Consider the following 22,254-nt stretch of genomic DNA (forward strand, 5'->3'; position numbering starts at 1 on the left):
TATGACTCTAACTGATTAGTATGCCCTAGGACAAAATTATTGAAATCAGTCTCAGTAAATTACCAGTCTTTATCATTCAGCGTGAGCCAGTTTCAAAACTGTTCTTGTGTTAACATTTTTCAGTGTCTTTAATAGTGAAAGAGTGGCCATTCTTGCCGATGTAGAAAATAGCTTGTGAATGAATGAGCCTCTCTGCACTTATTCAAGCTTATTGAAGTGTGTTTACATTCTCTGTGGAAGTCTGAAGTATAACTCAGACATGCTGCTGAGTTTCGGATTGTGCTGCATCAGAATCAGAGTCTAATCTTGCACTAATATACTTTTCTATTCCTATAACTATAGTGTTTATTTTGTCTTTCCAATCAAAATATCAGTCATAAATGACTGCCTTTGTCAACCCAGTACTCACAAGATATTTGTGTTTATTAAAATGAGTTATTTTTTATTGGCTGCTAAGTGCTGTTTTGTTCCTTATCAACAAATAACTGGGGAGCAAGAACTGTACATAGGTCACAGTGCCTGTCAGTTTAACTCCACATGCCAACATTTTCCCATAACCTTGCAAATTAGTTATCTTCAAGTGCTTACTGGATGCTGAAGGAATTTGATTCCATCATCTGTTATGTACAGGTGTACAGGCAGTGCGATAGCATAGCAGTTAGCATAATGCTTTATAGTGTCAGCATTTGAAGTTCAGTTCACACTGTGTCTGTAGGCAGTTTTGTGGTTTCCTCCAGGTGCTCTGGTTTCCTGCCATATTCCAAAGACAATATAGATTAGTAAACTGTGGGAATGCTACGTTTGCACTATTTCACGGCGACACTTGCGGCTGCCTTCAGCACATCCTCAGACTGTGTTGGTTGTTGACGCAAATGACACACTTATGACAAGCGTGTGTATCAATGTACTAATCTTTATCTTTATCTCTTGTTTACTAACTTACTTGGGAGAGCAAGTTGTCTTTAAAATTGATTTTTTCAATCCATAGGGATGAAATTACTGGGCATTTTTTTGATCACAAAGCTGAAGGTGGTGCTTTGTGAGGAAGGGGATTCCTGAACACATGTTGCTTTTGAAAATGAGGAAGAACTTATGCAACACTATGGTTGCTGTTTAGAGGTAGTCGAGGGGTAGAACGTCAGGTGGAGTGACTGAAACTTCACAGTAGACCTGAGAATTGCAGCTCAGTGGAAAAATTATGCAGTAGAATCCTAGTCTGCCTTCTTTCAGATGGAGTTGGATAGAGATTACATATTCTGGACCAACATAGTTTGTCAGAGATTTGATGGGTAGGTCTAGTCCTTATTTACTTTCTGTTGTTAGCTGATATGGCAAAATTGTGGCAGAAGTCCTGCTGGGAAAATCATTAGCTGAAGGCTGAGAAGGCAGATTAATGCTGATTTAATGATAACTGAACATCTATCTATTCTGGATTTAATGCCCCATCTAAAGGTGATTTTGCTATTTCTACCAAATGTCCATTTGGTGGTATTCTCCTGAAGTATATTTGGGAGAATGACCAGAGGACAAACAGCACAGACATTAAAATAGGGAAGAAGAGGTGATGTTTGCAAAATTTAGTTGATAATACTGAAATGATGCTTGCATCCAGTCAATGTTACCTTCAAAAAATTTGACCTCACATGAGAATGAGGGAGATAAAAAGGTGCCTTTTTTTTTAGAAATCCAAGAGATCATGCCAGGATAACAAATGAAATTATTGTCTGCAATACCTCATTCATGCACCACCACCTAAATTTGATCATCATGTCATAAAGAATTCACTCTAATCCCACATCCAAACTTCCTGAAGACAGTGGCTGAAAGGGGAGCATATACTATCTTTGAAATATAATGTTTTTGTTTCTTCCAATGTTTTAGGCAATGAGTAATAATTCCATACAAACATCACCCATTTAGTTTACTATTATATTTTTATTTTTTCTCAGCTCAGTTTGGTAAAACCTGAGCTACGGGCATAGCTAAGCACACTCATTTCTCAATTGCTAGGAATTTTCAGGCTATTCTAGTGGTGTTTAGTATTGTGGCTTTTTGGCGATTTACAAAAATACTGCTGGGTGTGCCTAATTGTTTAATGCTATTGAGTAGTAACTTTGGAATGGTACCTGTTGTAGATATTACTATAGCGACTATGTAAACCGCACTCATGCACCATATTCTTTCAATTTCTTTTAATTCGGCATATTTATGATGTTTTTCACTTACTAATTTCTGTACGTTATGTGTGTTTGGTATGGATATATCTCTTAAGGGAATAGTTCTTGCTTGTTTATCCTGTAATGTTATATACGGGCAGTTATTATGGATTGTCCTATCTGTTACAATAGATTGGTTGTAAGATAATTTGTGGGACTCTGACTCTAAAACTGGATCAGGCCTGTATTTATGGTATGGTGTCTTTTATGAGCTTGTATTTGAAAGCAAGATTTTGGTAAATGATATTTGCCACTTGATTGTGCCTATGTAAGTAATCAGATTGAGTTAAACTGCTACAGGATCCTGTAATGCTTTGAATTGGTTCTGGTTTCTCTTGGCATTTTCTACATTTGTTATCTTGAATTTGTTGATCTTCTCTTATGCATATTGATGATTGTTTTAGTGTGTTATCTATCTGGTTCTGTATAGCCACAAGGAACTTCTCTGTTTCTGACAAGAGGTCTCCAATTCTAAGCCAGGGTTGGATGCTTCCTGTAAGATATAGGAGCCATTTCCCCCTTTGAGCCTGCTCTGCCATTTCATCATAAAAGATCCATTTTCCCTCTCAGCCCCTTCTCCCCGTATCCCTTCATGCCTTGACGAATCAAGAACCTATCAACCTCTGCCTTAAATATACCCAATGACTTGGCCTCCACAGCTTCCTGTGGCAGCGATTTCTGCAAATACACCACTCTTTGGCTAAGAAATTCCTATTTATTTCCATTCTAAAAGGATGCCACTCTATTCTAAGGCTGTGTCCTCTGGTCTTAGACTCCCCCACCATAAGAAACATCTTTGTCAACATTTAGTCTGTTCAGATCTTCCATGGAGGGTCATGCTCTTCCATTGGTTAACTTATTCTTCTGTATTGATAATTTCATCATTTTTCTGGGTTGTGGTTTCATTTAAGTTTAGTTCTTATCAGAATTACATATGCTCGCATGGTGTGCTGCGTCCTATTTTCGTTGATGAAAATATAAGTTAGAAGTTTTATCTGACTGTTGTGTGAATTGTTATGTCTGCTATTCCTCTTTCTCCTTTTGTCCTAGGTAGTGTTAATCTAATTGGGTTTGAGTGTACATAGTAATTTCTAAAATTTGTCATTTCATTTCTTATTTTTCTTTGTAAATTTTCCGCATTAGTTTCAGACTAAGGTATAATGCCAAAAGAATATGTTAATATAGGTATAGCGCAAGTGTTTATTGCCTTTGTTATATTTTTACTGTTGTGCTCTGTTTGACAGATTTTCTTAATTCTGTCAAAGTTCCCCTTTATCACTCTATGAACGATTTTGTTTGCTTGTTAACATCCCAGATACTTATGTTTCATATTCAACCATCAGTTGTATTGTATCCTGCTGTTTTGCTATATATTCTACTAGCTCTATTACACCTTTCTTTATGTTTAATGTTCTTCATTTATCTAATCCAAATTTCGTGTTTATATCTTTAGAAAATTGTTTTACTATTTGAATAAATTGTTTTAGCTTTACTGATGAATGAGCATAAGATTTCAAATCATGCATGTATAGAAGGTGTGTGTGTGTCAATGTGTATTTTGTTTGGTTGTCTCTGCTTTCATACCCTATTTTCATCCGAATCAGTAAATTAGAGATCTGAAGCTAGACAAAACCATTGTGGGTTTAAAGAGTCACCCTGCCAAATGGCTTGTTTTATTTTGATAACAATAGTTGTTATTTGTTGCTGTTGTTATTATTATTATAGTAATTATTATTTTGTTACATATTTTGGTACAGTGAAAATCTTTGTTTAGCGTGTCATCCGTACTAATAATTTCAACCCATCAGTACGTTTAGTTAGTACAGGAGAGAAACGCTAACAAAACGAAGGACATAGTTTTAGAATTACAGAAAAAGTATAGTGCATGCAACAATAAGTGCAAGGCCATGACGAGATAGACTGTGAGGTAAAGAGTCCATTCTATCATACAAGAGGTCTGTTTAATAGTCTTATACCAGAAGGATAGAATTTGTCCTTGAGTCTGGTGGTTGTATTTTCAGACTTTCTTATCTTCTATAGTATGGAAGAGGATGAAAATATTTCTCAATTAGACCTCAGTCTTCTGGTAAAATGCCTTAACTATGTGGCCTCTTGTTATTGATCTGTCATCTAATGGATCTAGTTCCAACGTGTTCACTCCAGCAAAGCCTCACATAATCTCTGTGTGGAACTCCAGTTATTGTGTTGAATTAGGCTTTTAAATAATTCCATCATGACCTTCCAGCTTTTAAATTCAACCAAAACAGGTGTGGAATATCTAAACTGCTTGACTTTCTGCTGTCTGATATAGTATTTGTTTGTTATTTCTTTTCCCCTTTTTGTGATTTCTTTCCCCTCTGACTGACTGGGTATGCCTTCTGCTCTGCATCTTGCAACTCCTACAATTTTGTTTATTTTTCCTACTCTTTAAATTTTCCTGTTCTCTTATTGATCAGAAAGCCGCCTTTACAGCTTATCTCCAAAGTCACCCTGATTTTACCCTAACAGAGACATTCCCTCACACCACCACTCTCCCTGCAGCTTTACAAACTTTTTTTGTTGTCTCCTTCTCAGTTCTAACCAACTGAAATGTTAATTTGGTTTCCCTTACCAGGCATATGGCTTGATCTGCTGAGTATTTCCAGCATTTTCTGTTTTTATTTTAGTCCATTTGTATCTCCCCATAGTTTAAATGTTTTCTTCCTGTTTTTCCAGTAGTTTTTCCACCTTGAAGGTTAGGCTGACTCATGTTTAATCAGTCAATTCCCAAATCATTTTGAATTATCTGTACTATATTAGCAATCTTGCTGTCCTTTTTCAACATGCTTGCAGCCACAGAGGATTTGAAAGTGATTGTCAGCTTCTGCTATTTCCTCCATTACCTCTTTTCACAGTATCAGATACTGTTATTCAGGTCTGGCAATTTTCCTACTTTTAAAGATATGAAATCCCTTTCCATTTCCTCTCTCATACTGCTTTCTTATTTAATATTTCATGTTCTAATTCTTCAATATCTCCATTATTACTGAGTTTGGTAAAGAGTATCACAAAATATTAATTAGAATCACATGCATAGCAAATGCCCTAGCACTCAGGTTGCCACTTTGATCTTTAAGTGATTTACTCTTTCCAGTGTTCTCCTTCTGTTTCTTTATCTACAGAACATACCTAAACTTCCTGTAATTATTTTCTTTCATGGACTTATTTGCCCCGTTTTCTTTTTAAATTTAACCACTGCACTTGCCACATTCTTCTAAAACTTCTGTAGTGCTAAGTTCTTGATATATGTTTCCATTTTACCCTTACCCTGTCCCATATGCTCCTCAACAATAGGATGTTCTATATTTGTGAATCCTATTTTTTTTTCTTATTGGGAACATATCAGTTTTATAGCCGCATTAATTTCTGGTGAATCTCTGGAGAAGGTTTGAGATATAAGGAGAAGCTAGATAGGCTATTGCATTATGAAGAGGCTGCTTAGCAAGCTACAAGCCCATGATATTACAGGAAAGATTCTAGCATGGATAAAGCAGTAGCTGATTGGCAGGAGGAAGAGAGTGGGAATAAAGGGAGCCTTTTCTGGTTGGCACAGGGGTCTATGTTGGGACTGATTCTTTTTGTGTTATATGTCAATGATTTGGATAATGGAATTGATAGTTTTGTTGCAAAGTTTGCAGATGCTATGAAGATAGGGAGAAGGGCATGTAGTTTTGAGGAAGTAGAAAGACCACAGAAGGACTTTGACGGATTAGGAGAATGAAATGGCAGATGGAATACAGTGTCGAGAAGTTATGGTCATGCACTTTGGTAGAAGAAATGAAGGGTAGACTTTTCTAAGTAGAAAGAAAATTTAAAAAAAACTGAGGTGCAAAGAGACTTGGGAGTCCTTGTGCAGGATTTCCCTAAAGGTTGATTTGTAGGTTGGGTCTGTGTGGTGGAAGGCAAATGCAATGTTAGCAGTCATTTCAGGAGGACTAGAATATAAATGTAAGGATGCAACATTGAGACTTTATAAAGCACTGGTGAAGCCTCACATGGAATATTGTGAGCAATTTTGGGCCCCATATTGAAGGAAGGATGCGCTGAAATTGGAGAGGGTTCAAAGAAGGTTCATGAAAATGATTCCAGGATTGAATGGACATGAAGGGGCCTTTTCCGATTAGCTGCCACTGTCTAGTGGTATTCCTCAAGGGTCAGTATTGGGACTGCTACTTTTCACATTGTTTGCCATTGATTTAGATAATGGAACTGTTGGCTTTGTGGCAAAGTTTGTAGATGATACAAAGATAGGTGGAGGGGTAGGTAGTGTTGAGGAAGCAATGCAGTTGCAGCAGGCCTTAGACAAATTGGAAGAATGGGCAAAAAAGTGGCAAATGGAATATAGTGTTGGGAAATGTGTGATAATGCATTTTGGTAGAAGGAACAATGGTGCGGACTATTATCTAAAAGGGGAGAAGCTTCAAACATTCCAGAATGTCAACTTACAGGATGTGTCTGTGGTAAAGAAGGCAAATGCAATGTTGGCATTTATTTCATGGGGAATAGAATATAAAAGCAAGAGAATAATGCTGAGCCTTTATAAGACACTAGTCAGGTTGCACTTGGGGAATTGTCAACAGTTTTGGGCCCCATATCTCAGAAAGGATGTATTGTCATTGGAGAGGAGGTTCACGAGGATGATTCTGGGAATGAAGGGGTTAACATATGAGGAGAGTTTGGCAGCTTTGGGTCTGTACTCAGTGGAATTTTGAAGAAAGCGTGGGGATCTCATTGAAACCTACTGAATGTTGAAAGGACTAGATACGGTGGATGTGGAGAGGATGTTTCCTGTGGTGGGGGTATCCAGAACTAGAGGGCACAGCATTAATAATGTGAATAGTCATAGAATCTTCCATGTGGTAACAGAGTCCGAAAACTATAGGGCGTAGATTTATAGTGAGAGGGGAAAGATTTAAAATGCTGCTGAAGGACCATTTTTTCACACAGTAAGTAGTCTGTACATGGAATGAGATACCAGTGGAAGTGGTAGAGGCTGGTATAATTGAACATTTAACATACACTTGAATAGGTATATGAATAGGAAAGGTACAGAGGGACATAGGCTGAAAGAAGGAAAATAGAATGAGTTCAGTTCGTCAACTTGGCTGTCAAAGATCTGTTGTATCAAAGAGCATAGTTTCCAAGCTGATTGATTAAAGATATCAAGATTAAAGATGAGCTTTATTTGTCTTATGTGCATTGAAACAATGAAGCGTACAGTGAAATGTGTCATCAGCGTCAATGATCAACGAGGTCTGAGGATGTGTTGGGAGCAGCCCACGAGTGTCACCATGCTTCTGTAGCCAACATAGAATGTGCACAACTTACTAAACCATATGGGAGGAAAGCGAAGCACCCTGAGGAAACTCATGTGGTCATGGGAAGAACATATAAACTCCTTGCAGGCAAAAGCAGGAAGTAAACCCTGATTGCTGGCACTAAAGGCATTGTGCTAACCACTATGCTGCTGTATAGCTGTACAACTCAAAGTAGGATTAGTATAATGTTCCTAATGATTTTAATGGTCAGTATACATATTATATAGTGAACTAAAATGCAATTTTCTGGGCTGTTTGACTGTGAAGATTTCCCATTGCTCTGATGTTTATTTACCCCTATGTTACTATTTCTGGTCCTCTTTTGCTTACCTGTATAGTGAATTTTAACCCTTGGTCTACTTTGCTTTTGTTTTATAATTAACTTGAATTTAACTGAATAATAGTCAGTCATCAAAGTATTCTCTTATGTGCATCCCTTCACCTACCAAGGCTTCTTCACTACGACTAAGTACTTTACTCTCAGCACTCTTGTCAGATGTGCCGCACTTTGAGATAAAGAGTTTTCCCGAGTGCACTTTTGAGAATTATGCATTCTAAATTCTGTTTACGCTGCTTCTGCCTCTGAAAGGAAAGTTGCTTTGCTATTTAATGAGAATGGGTTAAAGAGGCAACTTTCAAAGATTCAATGAACTAGAAGAACTAGAACACATGGAGAAGTAATTAGTGAGAGTACGAATTCTGAACTAGATCTAAACCCGCCTGTCAGCTGATTACAATTAATATTTATGTTAAGCTGGTAGCAATATTGTTTTCAAATGCATTGTTGCAACAATGCACTTAAAACAGAATTTGTGAAGAATGGAATTATGTTACCAAGGAGATACCATTTACAATAATGAAGCATAGATCCCAGAAAATGGACTATTTTACTGCTGCTCAGGGCAGAGCTACAAAAGCAATTGATTGGTCTTGGCATTTAGTCTTATATCAGCTGTGCCGTCCATGGCTTCAAGAGAGAGAACACTAATCTAAAGTGACATATGTGTTCTGGTGAGCTATTCTTCCTTTGATGAAAGCAATTACTCCATTCTTAAATGATAATTTGCAGCTATTTCAACCACTTTAATTGATAATTTTTTTCATTCTCTGAAGTTCAATATATAACCATTGCTTGAACAAGTAAATAGAACCTTGGAATGTCAAAGTTTTTTTCTCCTTGACAGTGTCAAAGAATATTTCATGCAGGTTAGTTTACAGTCGCTCAAATGGTTTCTTTGAGATTAGCATCAAAATAACTGTTAGTCCAACTGGTTATTGTGGTAAAATGTTTCACTCCACGGATAAAATGAAGGTCAAAAATCATTTCATAACTCTAATTTTTCAATCCAATTCAAGTTGAGTTTCTGGAACAAATTACATTTTGGTTTGTGTCACACTTTGCTTCCTAGCAATCGTTTTACTTGAGAACATTTATTGTTTGCTATTATTGATGTTTTTTCTCTGATGCATTACTCAAATAATCTAAAACAGAAAATGATAGTAATAAAAATTACAAAATATTCTAAGTAGAAACTTTTTAATTATGGAACATTGCATGAATGAAATGTATTAATAATAATATTTACAGTTGGTAACTGTATATTAAGTAAAATACATACAGTAATGCATATGGGTTCTATTTCACTTTTGAAATATTGAATCATTAGGATCAAATTGCAGATAAAAATACAGGTGCCCCCTAACACAAGCTACCAAGGATGTTTTTCTTCACAAATGTATCTTGTAGTTGTTTGGGTTATTTTGTCAACTTTGTGTATTTATTATCCCATTTTGATAAATATCCAAAGATAAATGGCATTACTCACAACTTAATTGCAGTTCAAAGGAAATTGAATTTATTGAACTCAGTTTCATTATTTTTTTAATCCATAAGTTATTTCTGAGAATATTTAAGGAAGAAATTTAGAATATTAAGTAGTCGCAATAGATTTCAAGGCTCATTTGAATGATGTATGAACATTAAGAGACTTAATGTTGATTTTGTAATCTTGAATTCAGTGCTAATTTTTTTTCTTTGAAAAGTATGGTATTGTCCTTTCTTACTTTTCATTTTTAGTTATACTTTGAACATTAATATAATAGACAAATAAAGCTTGTTATAACTGAAAGACATATAACTTGAAGACTGTAATATTATTCAGTATACACTATACTGCTCTACAATCTCTTATATTGTGAGTGACCAGCTCTAGGATAATTTTTTAGGTCACAACTATAAATTGAGTACAATAAATTAATAATATGAGACATTTGACTTAATATTTCTTGTTGAAAATTGTATATTGCATTCAGAAGAATTTTATTTCATATGTTTCTTACATGGGAAAATAAAATATCAAAGGTTCTAAAAAGAATAATATACTGTGCAGTTTTGAGATCCCTTGTACCTTATAGTCTTCAGTTGTCATGCTTCTATGTCAATAAAAAAAACAACTATTTAAATTTTGTTTAAATGGATTACAATTTTATTTAATTACTTTCACAACACATTGTGTTCAGCATAATTTATCTCTTTTATCAGATATGAAAGATAAAAATAAGATAAACCATGGAGCATAAACATAGATAAATATAAAAATACAGATAAGACTTTCCTTTAGTTTTCAAGAAGAGTCGCATTATAGGATGTATTAAGGTTCCTCTTTCAATCAATATTCTGAGTTTATGCATTTATTCAAAGTGAAATAAGAATGACTTTGAGGGCTAATTGTCCTTTAGTTTCTAATATTTCAATTAACATATAAATGATTAAATCAATTACAATTATTTCATGTAATTGTGAATATTTTATAGCTGAGCAGAAAGATTCGGTATTATGTTGGATGAATCACAAATACGTCCTTTATAAATAAGTGCATTATTATACTACAACCATTAGGAAAATATTTTTTGTATTTGTTTCACACCTGTCTATTCCATGCTGCAAAGAATTTACCTTTTTAAATGTTTAAATACAATCTAAAATTGATCCTTTATCATGCCTTTTCCACAGAATGAATAGGATTTTGAAATATTTTAGGAAATAACTGAAAATATTGATGAGAAGCTTATTCAAGTTTTCTATCTATTTCTGGTAAAGGAACAAGTTCCAGTCAAGGTTGTCCCTTTGCTAAGATTATAAAATGCAACATCTGAAATTGTAGCTTCAAATCTACGTGCCCTATTAAATTTGCATTATATTTTGTAGATCAATGACACATTTTCCCCTTTTGAAAAAATGTGTTTCCTCTAGAAAATCTGTGTATTTGGAGAATAATTCTCAATAAAAGTGATTTGATAATGTGTTATGGCGTACTAAAATAATCAAACTGTATTTCTGGTTTAAATAATGAACAATTTTAGTGCTGGTAATTTTTAAATTTTGCTCTTTTTATATTGCATTGAATTTGGTTTATCTTTCTCTCTCAGTTTACAAGCCCTGCGGAAGGAGAAATCTCGAGATGCAGCCCGATCTCGCCGAGGAAAAGAAAACTTTGAGTTCTATGAATTGGCAAAACTACTGCCACTCCCAGCAGCCATCACAAGCCAGTTAGATAAGGCATCAATAATTCGTCTTACCATTAGTTATCTGAAAATGAGGGACTTTGCGAACCTAGGTGACCCTCCCTGGAATTTAAGGATGGAGGGTCCCCCTCCAAATACATCTGTGAAAGGTATGACTTGAGTTCAGATTAGAACAGCTATACTGACACATACTTTGCTGTACTGCAGACCTATTGTTTGATTGACATATTTGACAGTTATCCTATTAACAAAAACATGACATATAAAATTAATGAAATCTTTTGTTAATGCCATGTGGATATCTTTTAACCAGTGGTCATTGCTTGGAAATGATTTTGCATCAAGAAGTTGCACTGAAACTGCCTTACAATTTTACAAAGGCATTTCATTCAATATACACTTATATGTCATAATTAATTGAAGAACTAATTGAATCATTGTGAGTGATTTTGAAAAGGAATCATCAAATATTTTAGTAGTAAGAACATGATTTGTTCTTATAGAATATGCTGTTAAATCATGTCAGATTTTAAATAAGAAATACCATAATTTATAATAGTTGCATTTATTACTGTTTTTATGAAGTTTCTACTTCAAGGTCTCAGTGTGGATAATCCTCCCTGGTTTTAACTGTTGCCTCTGAATAGTTGAGCAAAATTCCCAGTTGCATCTAAATTATCTGAATTTGATTATTTTGCATATTACTCAGCATCCATTCTGCATATTAGTATGAATTCATACTGATGTGTTTCCTCAAGCAATTAATGATTTTTAAAGAAAGATTACTCGCATGTAAATAGTGTCTTTCATGACCTCGGGTAATCTTAAATATCATTACAAGCCGTGAGTGCTTTTGAAGTGTAATGCTTGTACTGCAACATGGCAGCAGCCATTTTGCACACAACAAACTCAAAAACAATCATGTGATAATTATAAGATAACTTCTATTGAAAAGATTAATGGAAGGTCAATATTTACCCGAATTCCAGAGTTAAAACTCCTGCTCTTCAAAATAATGTAATTATCCTCTTTTATTTCCACTGAAGGGGAGTATGATGGTTTGATGTCTTGTTTGAAAAATTACATCCTAGACAATGTGACAATCATTTGATACTGCTGTGAAATCATAGACTATTTTTGTGCACAGACTTTAGGGTGAACCTTGAATCCACAAAATTCTGAGTTAGAGGGATGAATGTGTTGTTTTCCCCCCTCATAGAAATTTAAAAGAAAATAGAGCCTACAGGATTGTGCAAGCAGTTTTAATCATTTATTTTCTGTTATCACTGGCTCAAACTTCAACTGCATCTGTGTTTGTGGTTTGTGGATGTTTAGAAATGAAATCTAGAAAATAACTTAATTTTTTTAGTTACTTGCTTCCATACTTTTGCAAAATATATAATCACAAATATGTTATGGACTTGCCATAGTTTGGAAATTCTGCAAGCACTGAGAAAATTAAATGAGATTAATTATTTTTGGAATATTTTTATTAAAACATGCATGTTACTGAATGTCATAACGATATGCCATTTAACAATATGTATTTTCATATATAGTATATTTTCCATTTCTTCATTCCCACATATTCTTGCACATTGTTGAACTCCAACCTTTACTATACATCTATTTTGGGTGAACTTCTGATGTATTGCCAGAAGTCGAAAAATTTTATGTTAATATGCTTTACATTAAGAAAAAGCAACTACAAAGATGAGAAGAGGGAGCATTATCTGAGAGTACAAAATAAACTGATGGGATAATAATGAGATTTATCGTCTTCCTTCTGAATTTAGGCAAGTGTAGTTTATTATCATAAAGTGGCCATTGCTTCTTTCCCACTTTGGAATATTGGAATGTCCAACTTGTCAATCAATCATTATCCAGAATTGAAATAAGAACATTAATATTCTCATTGTTCCTATTCGAGCATTTGACCTATAATGACTCCAATCAGCATCTGGCGATGTTAAGGTAAGTGTAAAAACACGGGGACTTGGTTTTGATGGAATAAAGGTAGGAGTGCGATTCTGCTCATGCTTCCTTTCTCTTAGACAGACGATGGGGATTACTGCAGGAAGGTGGCTCATCAAAGGAGCAGAATGAAATGGAGTCCTAAAATATGGGATTAAAATATATAAATTTGCCAGTATCAACAGATTTAACTGTGAACAATGTAGTTAATGATGAGAACTGCAACTGATTACAAGTCATTAATAATTTATAAGGACATAGGAGTAAAATTGGGCTATTGGGCCCATCAAGTCTACATTGCCATTTCATCATGGCTGATTTATTACGATTCTCAAACCATTCTCTTGCCTTCTCCATGTAATCTTTGATGCCCAGACTAGATAAACCCAATGACTTGGCCTCCACAGCCATCTATAGCAATGAATTCCACAGATTCTATACCCTTTGGTTAAAGAAACCTCCTCATCTCTGTTCTAAATGAATATCCCTCTATTCTGAGGCTGTGCTCTCTGTTCCTAGCCTCCTCCACTATAGGAAACATCCACTCTGCCTTGGCCTTTCAATATTTGATAGATTTCAGTGAGATTCATCTGAAGTTCAGTAACAACGGGCCCAGAGCCATCAAACGCTCCTCATATGTTAACCCTTTGATTCCCGGAATCCTTCTTGTAAACCTCCTCTGATCCCTCTCCAATGCTGGCACATTTTTTTCTTAGATAGAAGGCCCAAAACTGCTCACAATACTCCAACTGTGGTCTGACCAATGCATCAGCATAACGTCCTTGGTCTTATATTCTAGTCCTCTTGAATTGAATGCTGACATTGCATTTGCCTTCCTTACCACTGACTCATACTCTAAGTTAATTATTAGGAAATGCTGCAAGAGGTCTCCCAAGTCCCTTCGCATCTCTGATTTTTGAATTTTCTCCCTGTTTAGACAGAAGACAATACCTTTATTTATTTCACTAAAGTGTATGACCATATACTTCCCAACACTATATTCTATCTGCTATTTCTTTGCTATTTCTCCAAATCTGTCTAAGTCCTTCTGCAGACTCCCTGTTTCCTCAACTCTACCTGCCTCATCACCTAATTTCGTATCGTCTGCTAACTTAGTCACAAATTTTTATATATAGATGAAAAAGATCTATAATTAGAAAGTGAATTTCATTGTTAATTGTGATGTATAACAGTGGTGAAAGAAAAGTTCTTAAGAACACATCTTACTTAAAATATAACTATCTATATGGTGTGGAGCTATAGAGTGATCTAGGAGAAACAAGTACACAAATTATTAGATGTTATAAACAGCACAATAGAATCAGTATCAGGTTTATTATCACCGGCTTGTGCCTTGAAATTTGTTAACTTAGCAGCAGCAGTTCAATGTAATACATAATATGGAGGAAGAAAAAAACATAATAAATAAATAAATTACAGAATACGTATATTGAGTAGATTAACAAATCGTGCAAAAACCGAAATAATATATATTTAAAAAGCGAGGTAGTGTTCTCCGGTTCAATGTCCATATAGGAATCAGATGGCAGAGAGGAAGAAGCTGTTCCTGAATCGCTGAGTGTGTGCCTTCAGGCTTCTGTACCTCCTACCTGATGGTAACAGTGAGAAAAGGATAGTACGCAATGCTTCTTCTTCTGGAAAAGAGATAACCCAGAGGTTTTTGAAATGTTTAACTTATCAAAAAAATCAAAATTTGAACAAAAACAAATACAAAACCACCTTACCCAGAAGATAGTGGAATTTGCCACCACAGGGAGTAATTAACATCTATAGTATCGATGCATTTAAGGGGAAGCTGAAAAAAAATAGGAGGCAGAAGGGATTATAGTTTTCTAAGTTAGGTGAGGGTGACAGATGGCTTTAATCTGCATAAACAATGGTATGAATTTATTGTGCCAAGTAGCCTGTTCAAGGAAGGAAGGTTTATAAAATGCTGCTACAAATCTGGGTCCCTCCAATGATTTCAAATATTGGCAACAACCCTCTCTCCATCTCAAATTGCCTGAATTCTTCATTTTCCTTGATTTTGTGATCCTCTTCCTTAGAATTTGCTTGTGAGTCCCAGATCTCAAGAACCATTGCTCTGCTCACACAATTCCCCCTATGCTAGAATTCTCGTGGTCACCTCCTCAGTGATTCCTAAAGGTTAAGTAGGTGGTCAAGAACATGAAAGACACATTCAGGGAGGACTGAAATCAGCAAATCTTATCAGAACCATTAATTTTTAGTCATTTAAATCTTTCACCTGTGTAACTGACTGCAAAACTCTGAAGTTCAATGAGTGACAGATGCATAACAGTGAGGAATTCTACAGTTTAATTTTATGCTGCTGAGACCAGGCATGACTTAAGATGGCCCATTCATCTGAATTGATTCCTGGCTTGGAGATTTCAAAGAAAACGTAAGTTTAGATAATTACTTGGTATTCCTTTAATATTTTATTTTAATGTCTTATATTGGTTTTGGTGTTTTAACTATTTTAGAGGAGTTTTTTAATTATTTATATCCAGGGTATTTGTTTCTAAATGCTTTTGAATATCAGATGTATTTAAATGTTTCTAAGTAATGGTTCACCTCCTTACTTACTGTCATAGACTATCAGGCCAGGCCTTAGGACTTTCTGCCAGAGGCATATTGCTTTGCCTCATTATCTGTTTCCTGGTACTGGTGGTGTGCATTCAGACAAAGAGAGTGCAAGGATTGTGACCAGTGACGCGTGATTAAAGGATAGGTACTCAAGAAAGTCTTCTGATAATACTTTGTGGTTCTGTTGTAGCATTTTAAAATCAAACAGCACTTGTGACATTCTGTCCAGGTTTATCTGCTGAAACATGTAAAGTGTCATTTGACCACTCATCTAAAGCATTTAACTGGGTGCAGAGATTTATAAGAATTTTGTGTCAACAAAATGGCCAACATCACTGTTAAGTTGACAACTCAAGAAAGTAAAAGAGTTAATAATTAAGGAAGTATCTGTTTAACCTCTAACAGATTATTTGTTATGGTTCACACTGAAATATTGCAGGATTTTAGTTTTAGTTTCATGAATAGGAAAACAAGACAGTGAATATTTGCAAAGCATGTCCTCAGAAAATTATTCTACAGTGGGTCTTTCTAATTGCCAGCTAATTGAACCAACTTGATCCAACATCTGAAGAAACATCTTGGCTAATTGCCTCTATTTAAAAAAGCTGTTAACATTATTATTTGAATTAATGCAATGTAAAATGACAGCAGCTGCTAACCAACTGTTCATTTAGTCAGGACTTCATGATTATGCGGTTCATCAGAATAGTTAACTCGATTTCTGTTCAAAAATTATACACTTTTTTAAAGCTTTATAATAGGATACTCTGAAAATGAATATCATCGACTCCTGACTAGTATGAATAAATATATTTAATTTCAATATTCCTAAACCATCAAAAAATAAAAATGCAAAATTCTTTGATCGTACAGTAAAATGCTTCCAGTAAAATTTTAGTGGCAGATTTATATAGCAGCTAATCTTGGAATGTCATTGTTGAGTCCTTCACCATCAAGGTGTATGGAGATACCACTGACCAGAAATGCAGCAAGAGCAGGTTAGAGGCTGGGTATCTTGAAGTTAATGTTACATCTGATCAGTTTTCTACAATCGACCAATCAGTTGTGTTTTTAGAATGCTCTCTTCAATGAGTGTAGCTCCAACATCATTTCAAAAGCTCAGTACCAACCGGGACATAGCAGTCCAGTTGAATGGCTCTGTATATTCACTGTACCATGGCCATGCATGCAGTAGCTACAGTATGTATCATTTATAAAGTACACCACAGTTACTCAACTAAAATATCTTGACTGCATTTACCAAGTATGCAGCTTCTTACACCAAAAACAAAGATTTTAAGCATATGGAATCACAATCATCTGTTGGTTCTCATTCTGGTCACACATTATACTGACTTGGAAATATATGCCATTTGTTCATTATTATAAGTTTCAAGTCCTTGGAACACTTACCTCAACAGTATTATGAAAATGCCTCAATGGGAAAGACTGTCACAATTTAAGAAGACAGATCACCAGCACCTTTTTAAAGGAAATTATGGCTGGAAACCTGTAACACAAAAGCCATATAAAACAATTCATTAACCACTGGTGTCAATATTCCACTTACATTTCTTAAAAAGGTTGCAAGCTATTCAGCCAAAAATAATTAATTCACAACTGGAATATCAAATTCTCAATATATCATAAATTATAGACAAATTGGACATGTGTGTTCTTCTGATGGCAGAATACTTAAGTAGAGGTGCAGGTAAAGATGTAAATTATCAATATTTGTGTTAGTTTTTTACCATATTATTTCTATGTGATCTTTTCTGCAACATGGAAACCAAGGATAAATTAGGTGACCATGTTGAGAAAAATGTTCTTTCAGTGTGTAGGCATGATTCTAAATGTTTAATTGCTTGTACTGTTCTCATTATTTTAACTTACTTGACCTACCACTGCATTCCAACAGAAATCAACAAACATTCAAAAAAACAGAGCCTGAAACTTTGTTTGGGCACATTGTAGCCTTCCAAACTCAACATTACAATAATTAACATCTGTAGGTTTTAGATTTTCCATATTGACTTCCCTTTTTTTTGGCAAATTCTGTATTATTCCTCCTTCAATCAAACACTTTCATCTTTTATGGTTTGTATTACCAAATTCTTTCATCTCGCACTATGATTGTCTTCTGTTATTTAATGCCTCCTGCATTCTATTCTATCGTTGACTTTAAAATTTTCCCAACTATTCCCAGTCTTGATGAAAGGTCATGGAACCCAAGATGTCTCTGATTCTCTATCCATGCTTAATCTCTTAAGTGCTTCCAGCATTTTCTATTTTTCCTTCAATTTTCACAATCTTTCTTTCTGTATTTTGATGCACTACCATTTTATTCAGTTTGCATTTGAAGTTAATTTGTTAATTTAGTAAAACAAGATCATTATTTTCAAATATATGTTTTGATGCAGCTATTAGAATACTTATCAGAGTTGTAGCTTAAGCTACTCATAAATGAACAAATCTTGACTCATTTACAAAATGATTCTAGCACTTCTGTGGGTGATGGAATAATGTGATCAAGATATATGATAAATCATTTTGATTTGCAAATTTTAAAATACCACTGATAGGACAGCAGAAATGTTAAAAACATCACATTTCATAATTCCTAATCATTCCTTTATATTTTTAACTTCTTGTATTTATCATCTCTGATGTTGGTTTGCTTGTTATGTGCTGTGTCATGTGATGTGGGTAATCATGGTCTTTCTATGACTGTGATTGTTCTTAGCAAACTCTTCTACAGAAATGGTCTGCCATTGCCTTCTTATAGTGTCTTTACAAGCTGGGTGACCCCAGCCATTACCACTCTCAGAGACTGTCTGCCTGGCGTCAAAGGTTGCATAACCAGTACTCAAGATATGCACCAGCTAATTATACGACCATCCACCACCTGCTCCTATGGCTTCACATGGTCCTGACTGGGGGTGGAGGGGGGCAAGCAGGTACTGTACCTTGCCTAGGGTGACCAGTAAGCTGCTGGAGAGAAGGTGCACCTTACATCTCGTTTGGTAGAGATGTATCTCCACCCCACCACCCACATCTCCAATGAATGTGCAGTATTAGACAAACATGTTTGGTATTCAAGCTTTATAATTGTCCTGCCGAAGGGTTTCAGCCTGAAATGTTGACTGTACTCTTTTCCTAAAAGCTGCCTGGCCTGCAGAGTTCCTCTAGCATTTTGTGTGTGTTGCTTGGATTTCCAGCATCTACAGATTTTCTCTTGGTTGAACCTGCTATTTTCTCTTCAATTTTATATATACTCAATGGTCACTTTATTAGGTACACCCATAAACCTCTCGTTAACGATGTGGCAGCATAAAAGCATGCTGCAGTGTTCAAGAGGTTGTGTTGTTGTTTAGACCAAACATCAGAATGGGAAAGAAATTTGATCTCAGTGACTTTGATCATGCAGAAGAGCACCTCTGAATGCACAACATGTTGAACCTTGAAGTGGGTGGGTTACAGCAGCAGAAGACCATAAATGTGTACTCAGCGGCCATTATGTGAGGTGCAAGTGGACACTGACTGTATAGCTTTAATGCAATAGTTTAAAAGTCATCCACACCTTTGGTGAGAGCTAGCTGTCTCTGTTATCCAATAAATGAGAGGCATATTTTACCATATAACTGAAAGTGAAGAACAACCCAGTTGATGACTTAGTCACAGCAGATTAGCATTTTTTCTTTGGCTTTCATTTCTCCTTTTTGCCAATCTGTGCACTAATATCATATTTCTCAATAATAAGGCTATATTGTGTCATGTAATCAAGAAAACATGATTCTACCATCATGATTTGACTTTCTACAATTAATTAAGACCATAAGACCATAAAATATGGGAGCAGAAGTAGGCCATTTGACCCATCGAGTCTGCTCTGCCATTCAATCATGGGTTGATCCAATTCTTTCAGTCATCCCAATTCTCTTGCCTTCTCCCCATACCCTTTGATACCCTGGCTAATCAAGAACCTTGATCCCTTTAAACCTACAAGATTTAATTGATAAAAACACATGTACTGTAAGGTCAGTTAAAGGCAAGTGACTCATAGGCAGATACTGAAGGAAATTATATTCTTTTAGAAATCACTTTCTAAAAAAGAGTATTGGGACATTTGAATCTAGGCTCTTTTCTATGTGAAAAAGAAATTTCTTAGAATTTACTGTAACTATAGTATTTGATTGTCTGTCCTGAACTTGTGTATCTTATAACTCCCAATGTTCTTTGTTGCATTAAGAACTGCTCATATATCTTGTGTTGCTGCAGGTACACCCTTCCAACAATGTTGTGGTGAGGGAGGGGGCAAGGTTATACCACTTTGGTAGAGACCATTTAAACTTCTCACACTGTAAAATTCAAGTTATAGAATAATGTAATGCAGAAATAAATTATTCGATACGTTTTACCAATGTTAAACTTTTGGTAGATCTGTGCAATTCATTCCACTCTTTCCTTTTTTCTCTACATTTGCAAATTGTTGTCCCTTTTCATCCAGTTTTTTTCCAATGTAACTGTGGAGTCTGCTTCAGCCACTCTTTCAGTGCATTCTATGTCACAACTTCAAGTTGATTATTATCTGACCCTACATATAAACAACCAAATAAAACAATGTTCCTCTGGACCACGGTGCACCCACAAAACATATATCTCACGTACCACACAAAACAAAATATTACCACAAATTAGTTAATGAAATATAACTGAATAGTGCACAGCAAGGGTAAACAGTAAACGGCACACTGTCTCAGGGATGAGACTTTGGTGGTGGCAGGGTATTCATTAGGTACTGTTACCCTGAATGGCAGTCCTAGTCCTGATAATCCTATACCTCCTTCCTGATGGTAGTGGGTCAAAGAGGTTGTGGGTTGGGTGGTAGGGATCCTCAACAATACTTCAGGCCCTTCATATACAATACTCTCGATAAATGTCACAAATGGGAGGTGGGGAGAGAATCATGCTGTTCCTTTAGGCAGTTTTTACTATCTTCTGTAGAGTCTTGCAGCTTCCGTAACACACAATGATGCAACCTGACTGGTCACATTCCCATAGAAAGTAGTTAGTATGGGGCCGGGGAGCTTGTTTGCCTTGATCTCCTTAGGAAGTGTGGACATTGCTGTGCCTTCTTGACTAATGAGGAGGTGTTGTAGGCCTAGGTTAGATTTTCCATTATGAGCACACCAAGGGATTTTGTGTATTTCATTCTCTTCATGGCAGAGCCATTGGTGTGCGACAGAGTTATCAATATATGCTTTCCCAAAGTCCACAGTCATCTCTTTTGTCTTGTCCACATTGAGGCTCAGGTTGATGTTCTCATACTACTTGACATGCCTCTCTACCTCCTCTCTGTATACTGACTGATCATTGTTGCTGATGAGGCCAACCATGCTTGTATCATCAGTGAACTTGATGATGTGGTTTAAGCTGGCTCTGGCAGTGCAGTCGTGAGTCAGCATTGTGAACAGCAGTGGGCTGAGCACACAACCCTGGGAGCACCAGCACCATTACTCAGTTTGATGGAACTTGAGATGTTGTTGTCAACTTGAATTGATTGTGTCTTTCTATCAAGATATCCAAGAACCATTTACAGAGACAGGTGTTGAGTCCCAGTGAGGACAGGTAACCCAGCAGCCTCTGGTGTTCTAAAAGTTTTTTCTGTGCATCGCTTCTTGCTAATCACTTTAAAATAAATTGTTTCCAGATCTATTTATACAATCAACATAATTTATGATTTTGAATAAATTTAACAAATATCAGTATAATCTGAGAAGAACAACCCTAACTTCTCCAATCACTTCATAGAACTAAAGGACATTTTCTCTGGTACCGTTCCCACAAATCACTTTTGCTTTCTCTCCACAGCTAGACATTTATTTCAAGTAAAGCTTTGAACTGAAACAATATTCTAGCTGAAGCCTTCATTATTTTATGAATAATTACATCTATATTTTAGTTTTCTGTTTCTTTACAAATTAAACCAAAGATTCCATATTCTTTTTCCAGCAAACTTCTCAACTAGTCTTTTTACTTTCAAAAACTTGTGCACATACTGTATATATGCAAGATACTGTTTCTGCAGCAGAATCATTGCCCATAGTCTATTCTCTCTCCCATTCCCATCAGTTCCTCCTCATACTTATATATTCCACATACTCTAACTTATTGCAGGTTACAATGGCACTTATTTGCAATATACCAGAAAATAGGACCACCAGGAGTAAATCTGCTTGTACACAGAGAGACCATGCAAACTCCATAAAGGCAGCATTTAGATTACTGAAACTGTGAGGCAATATCTGTAACTGCTGCCTTAATATTTTCATGCCTTCTCCTTCAACTGCTGTGTTAACAGCATCCTCTTGTCAGCTGAAAACTGAGGCTTGAACTAGTTTAGTACCTCAGTCATACTGCTTGCAACTCTAGGAAGATCCTAGAGTTCAACTCTAGGCAAAAAGACCCTAATGGGTGTTGTCGACAGGCCACCAAACAGTAGCATGGATATTGGGTGCAAGTTGAATAGGGAGTTAACTTTGGCATGTGGCAAAGGTAATGTCGCAGTAGTTATG

General features: G+C 35.7%; 1 protein-coding gene across 6 annotated transcripts in view; it reads left to right on the plus strand.

Annotated features, from left to right (window-relative positions):
* LOC132384850 (neuronal PAS domain-containing protein 3) overlaps positions 1-22,254 on the plus strand; it is a 1,097,971-nt gene that overhangs the window by 289,802 nt on the left and 785,915 nt on the right. For all 6 annotated transcript variants that reach the window (XM_059956437.1, XM_059956446.1, XM_059956483.1 and 3 more), the window contains one exon: positions 11,003-11,247. In XM_059956437.1, the coding sequence (XP_059812420.1) occupies positions 11,003-11,247 (245 nt within the window). The remainder of the gene's footprint in view (positions 1-11,002; positions 11,248-22,254) is intronic.

This window comes from Hypanus sabinus, chromosome 2 (assembly GCF_030144855.1).
Source record: "Hypanus sabinus isolate sHypSab1 chromosome 2, sHypSab1.hap1, whole genome shotgun sequence".
Lineage (NCBI taxonomy): Eukaryota > Metazoa > Chordata > Chondrichthyes > Myliobatiformes > Dasyatidae > Hypanus > Hypanus sabinus.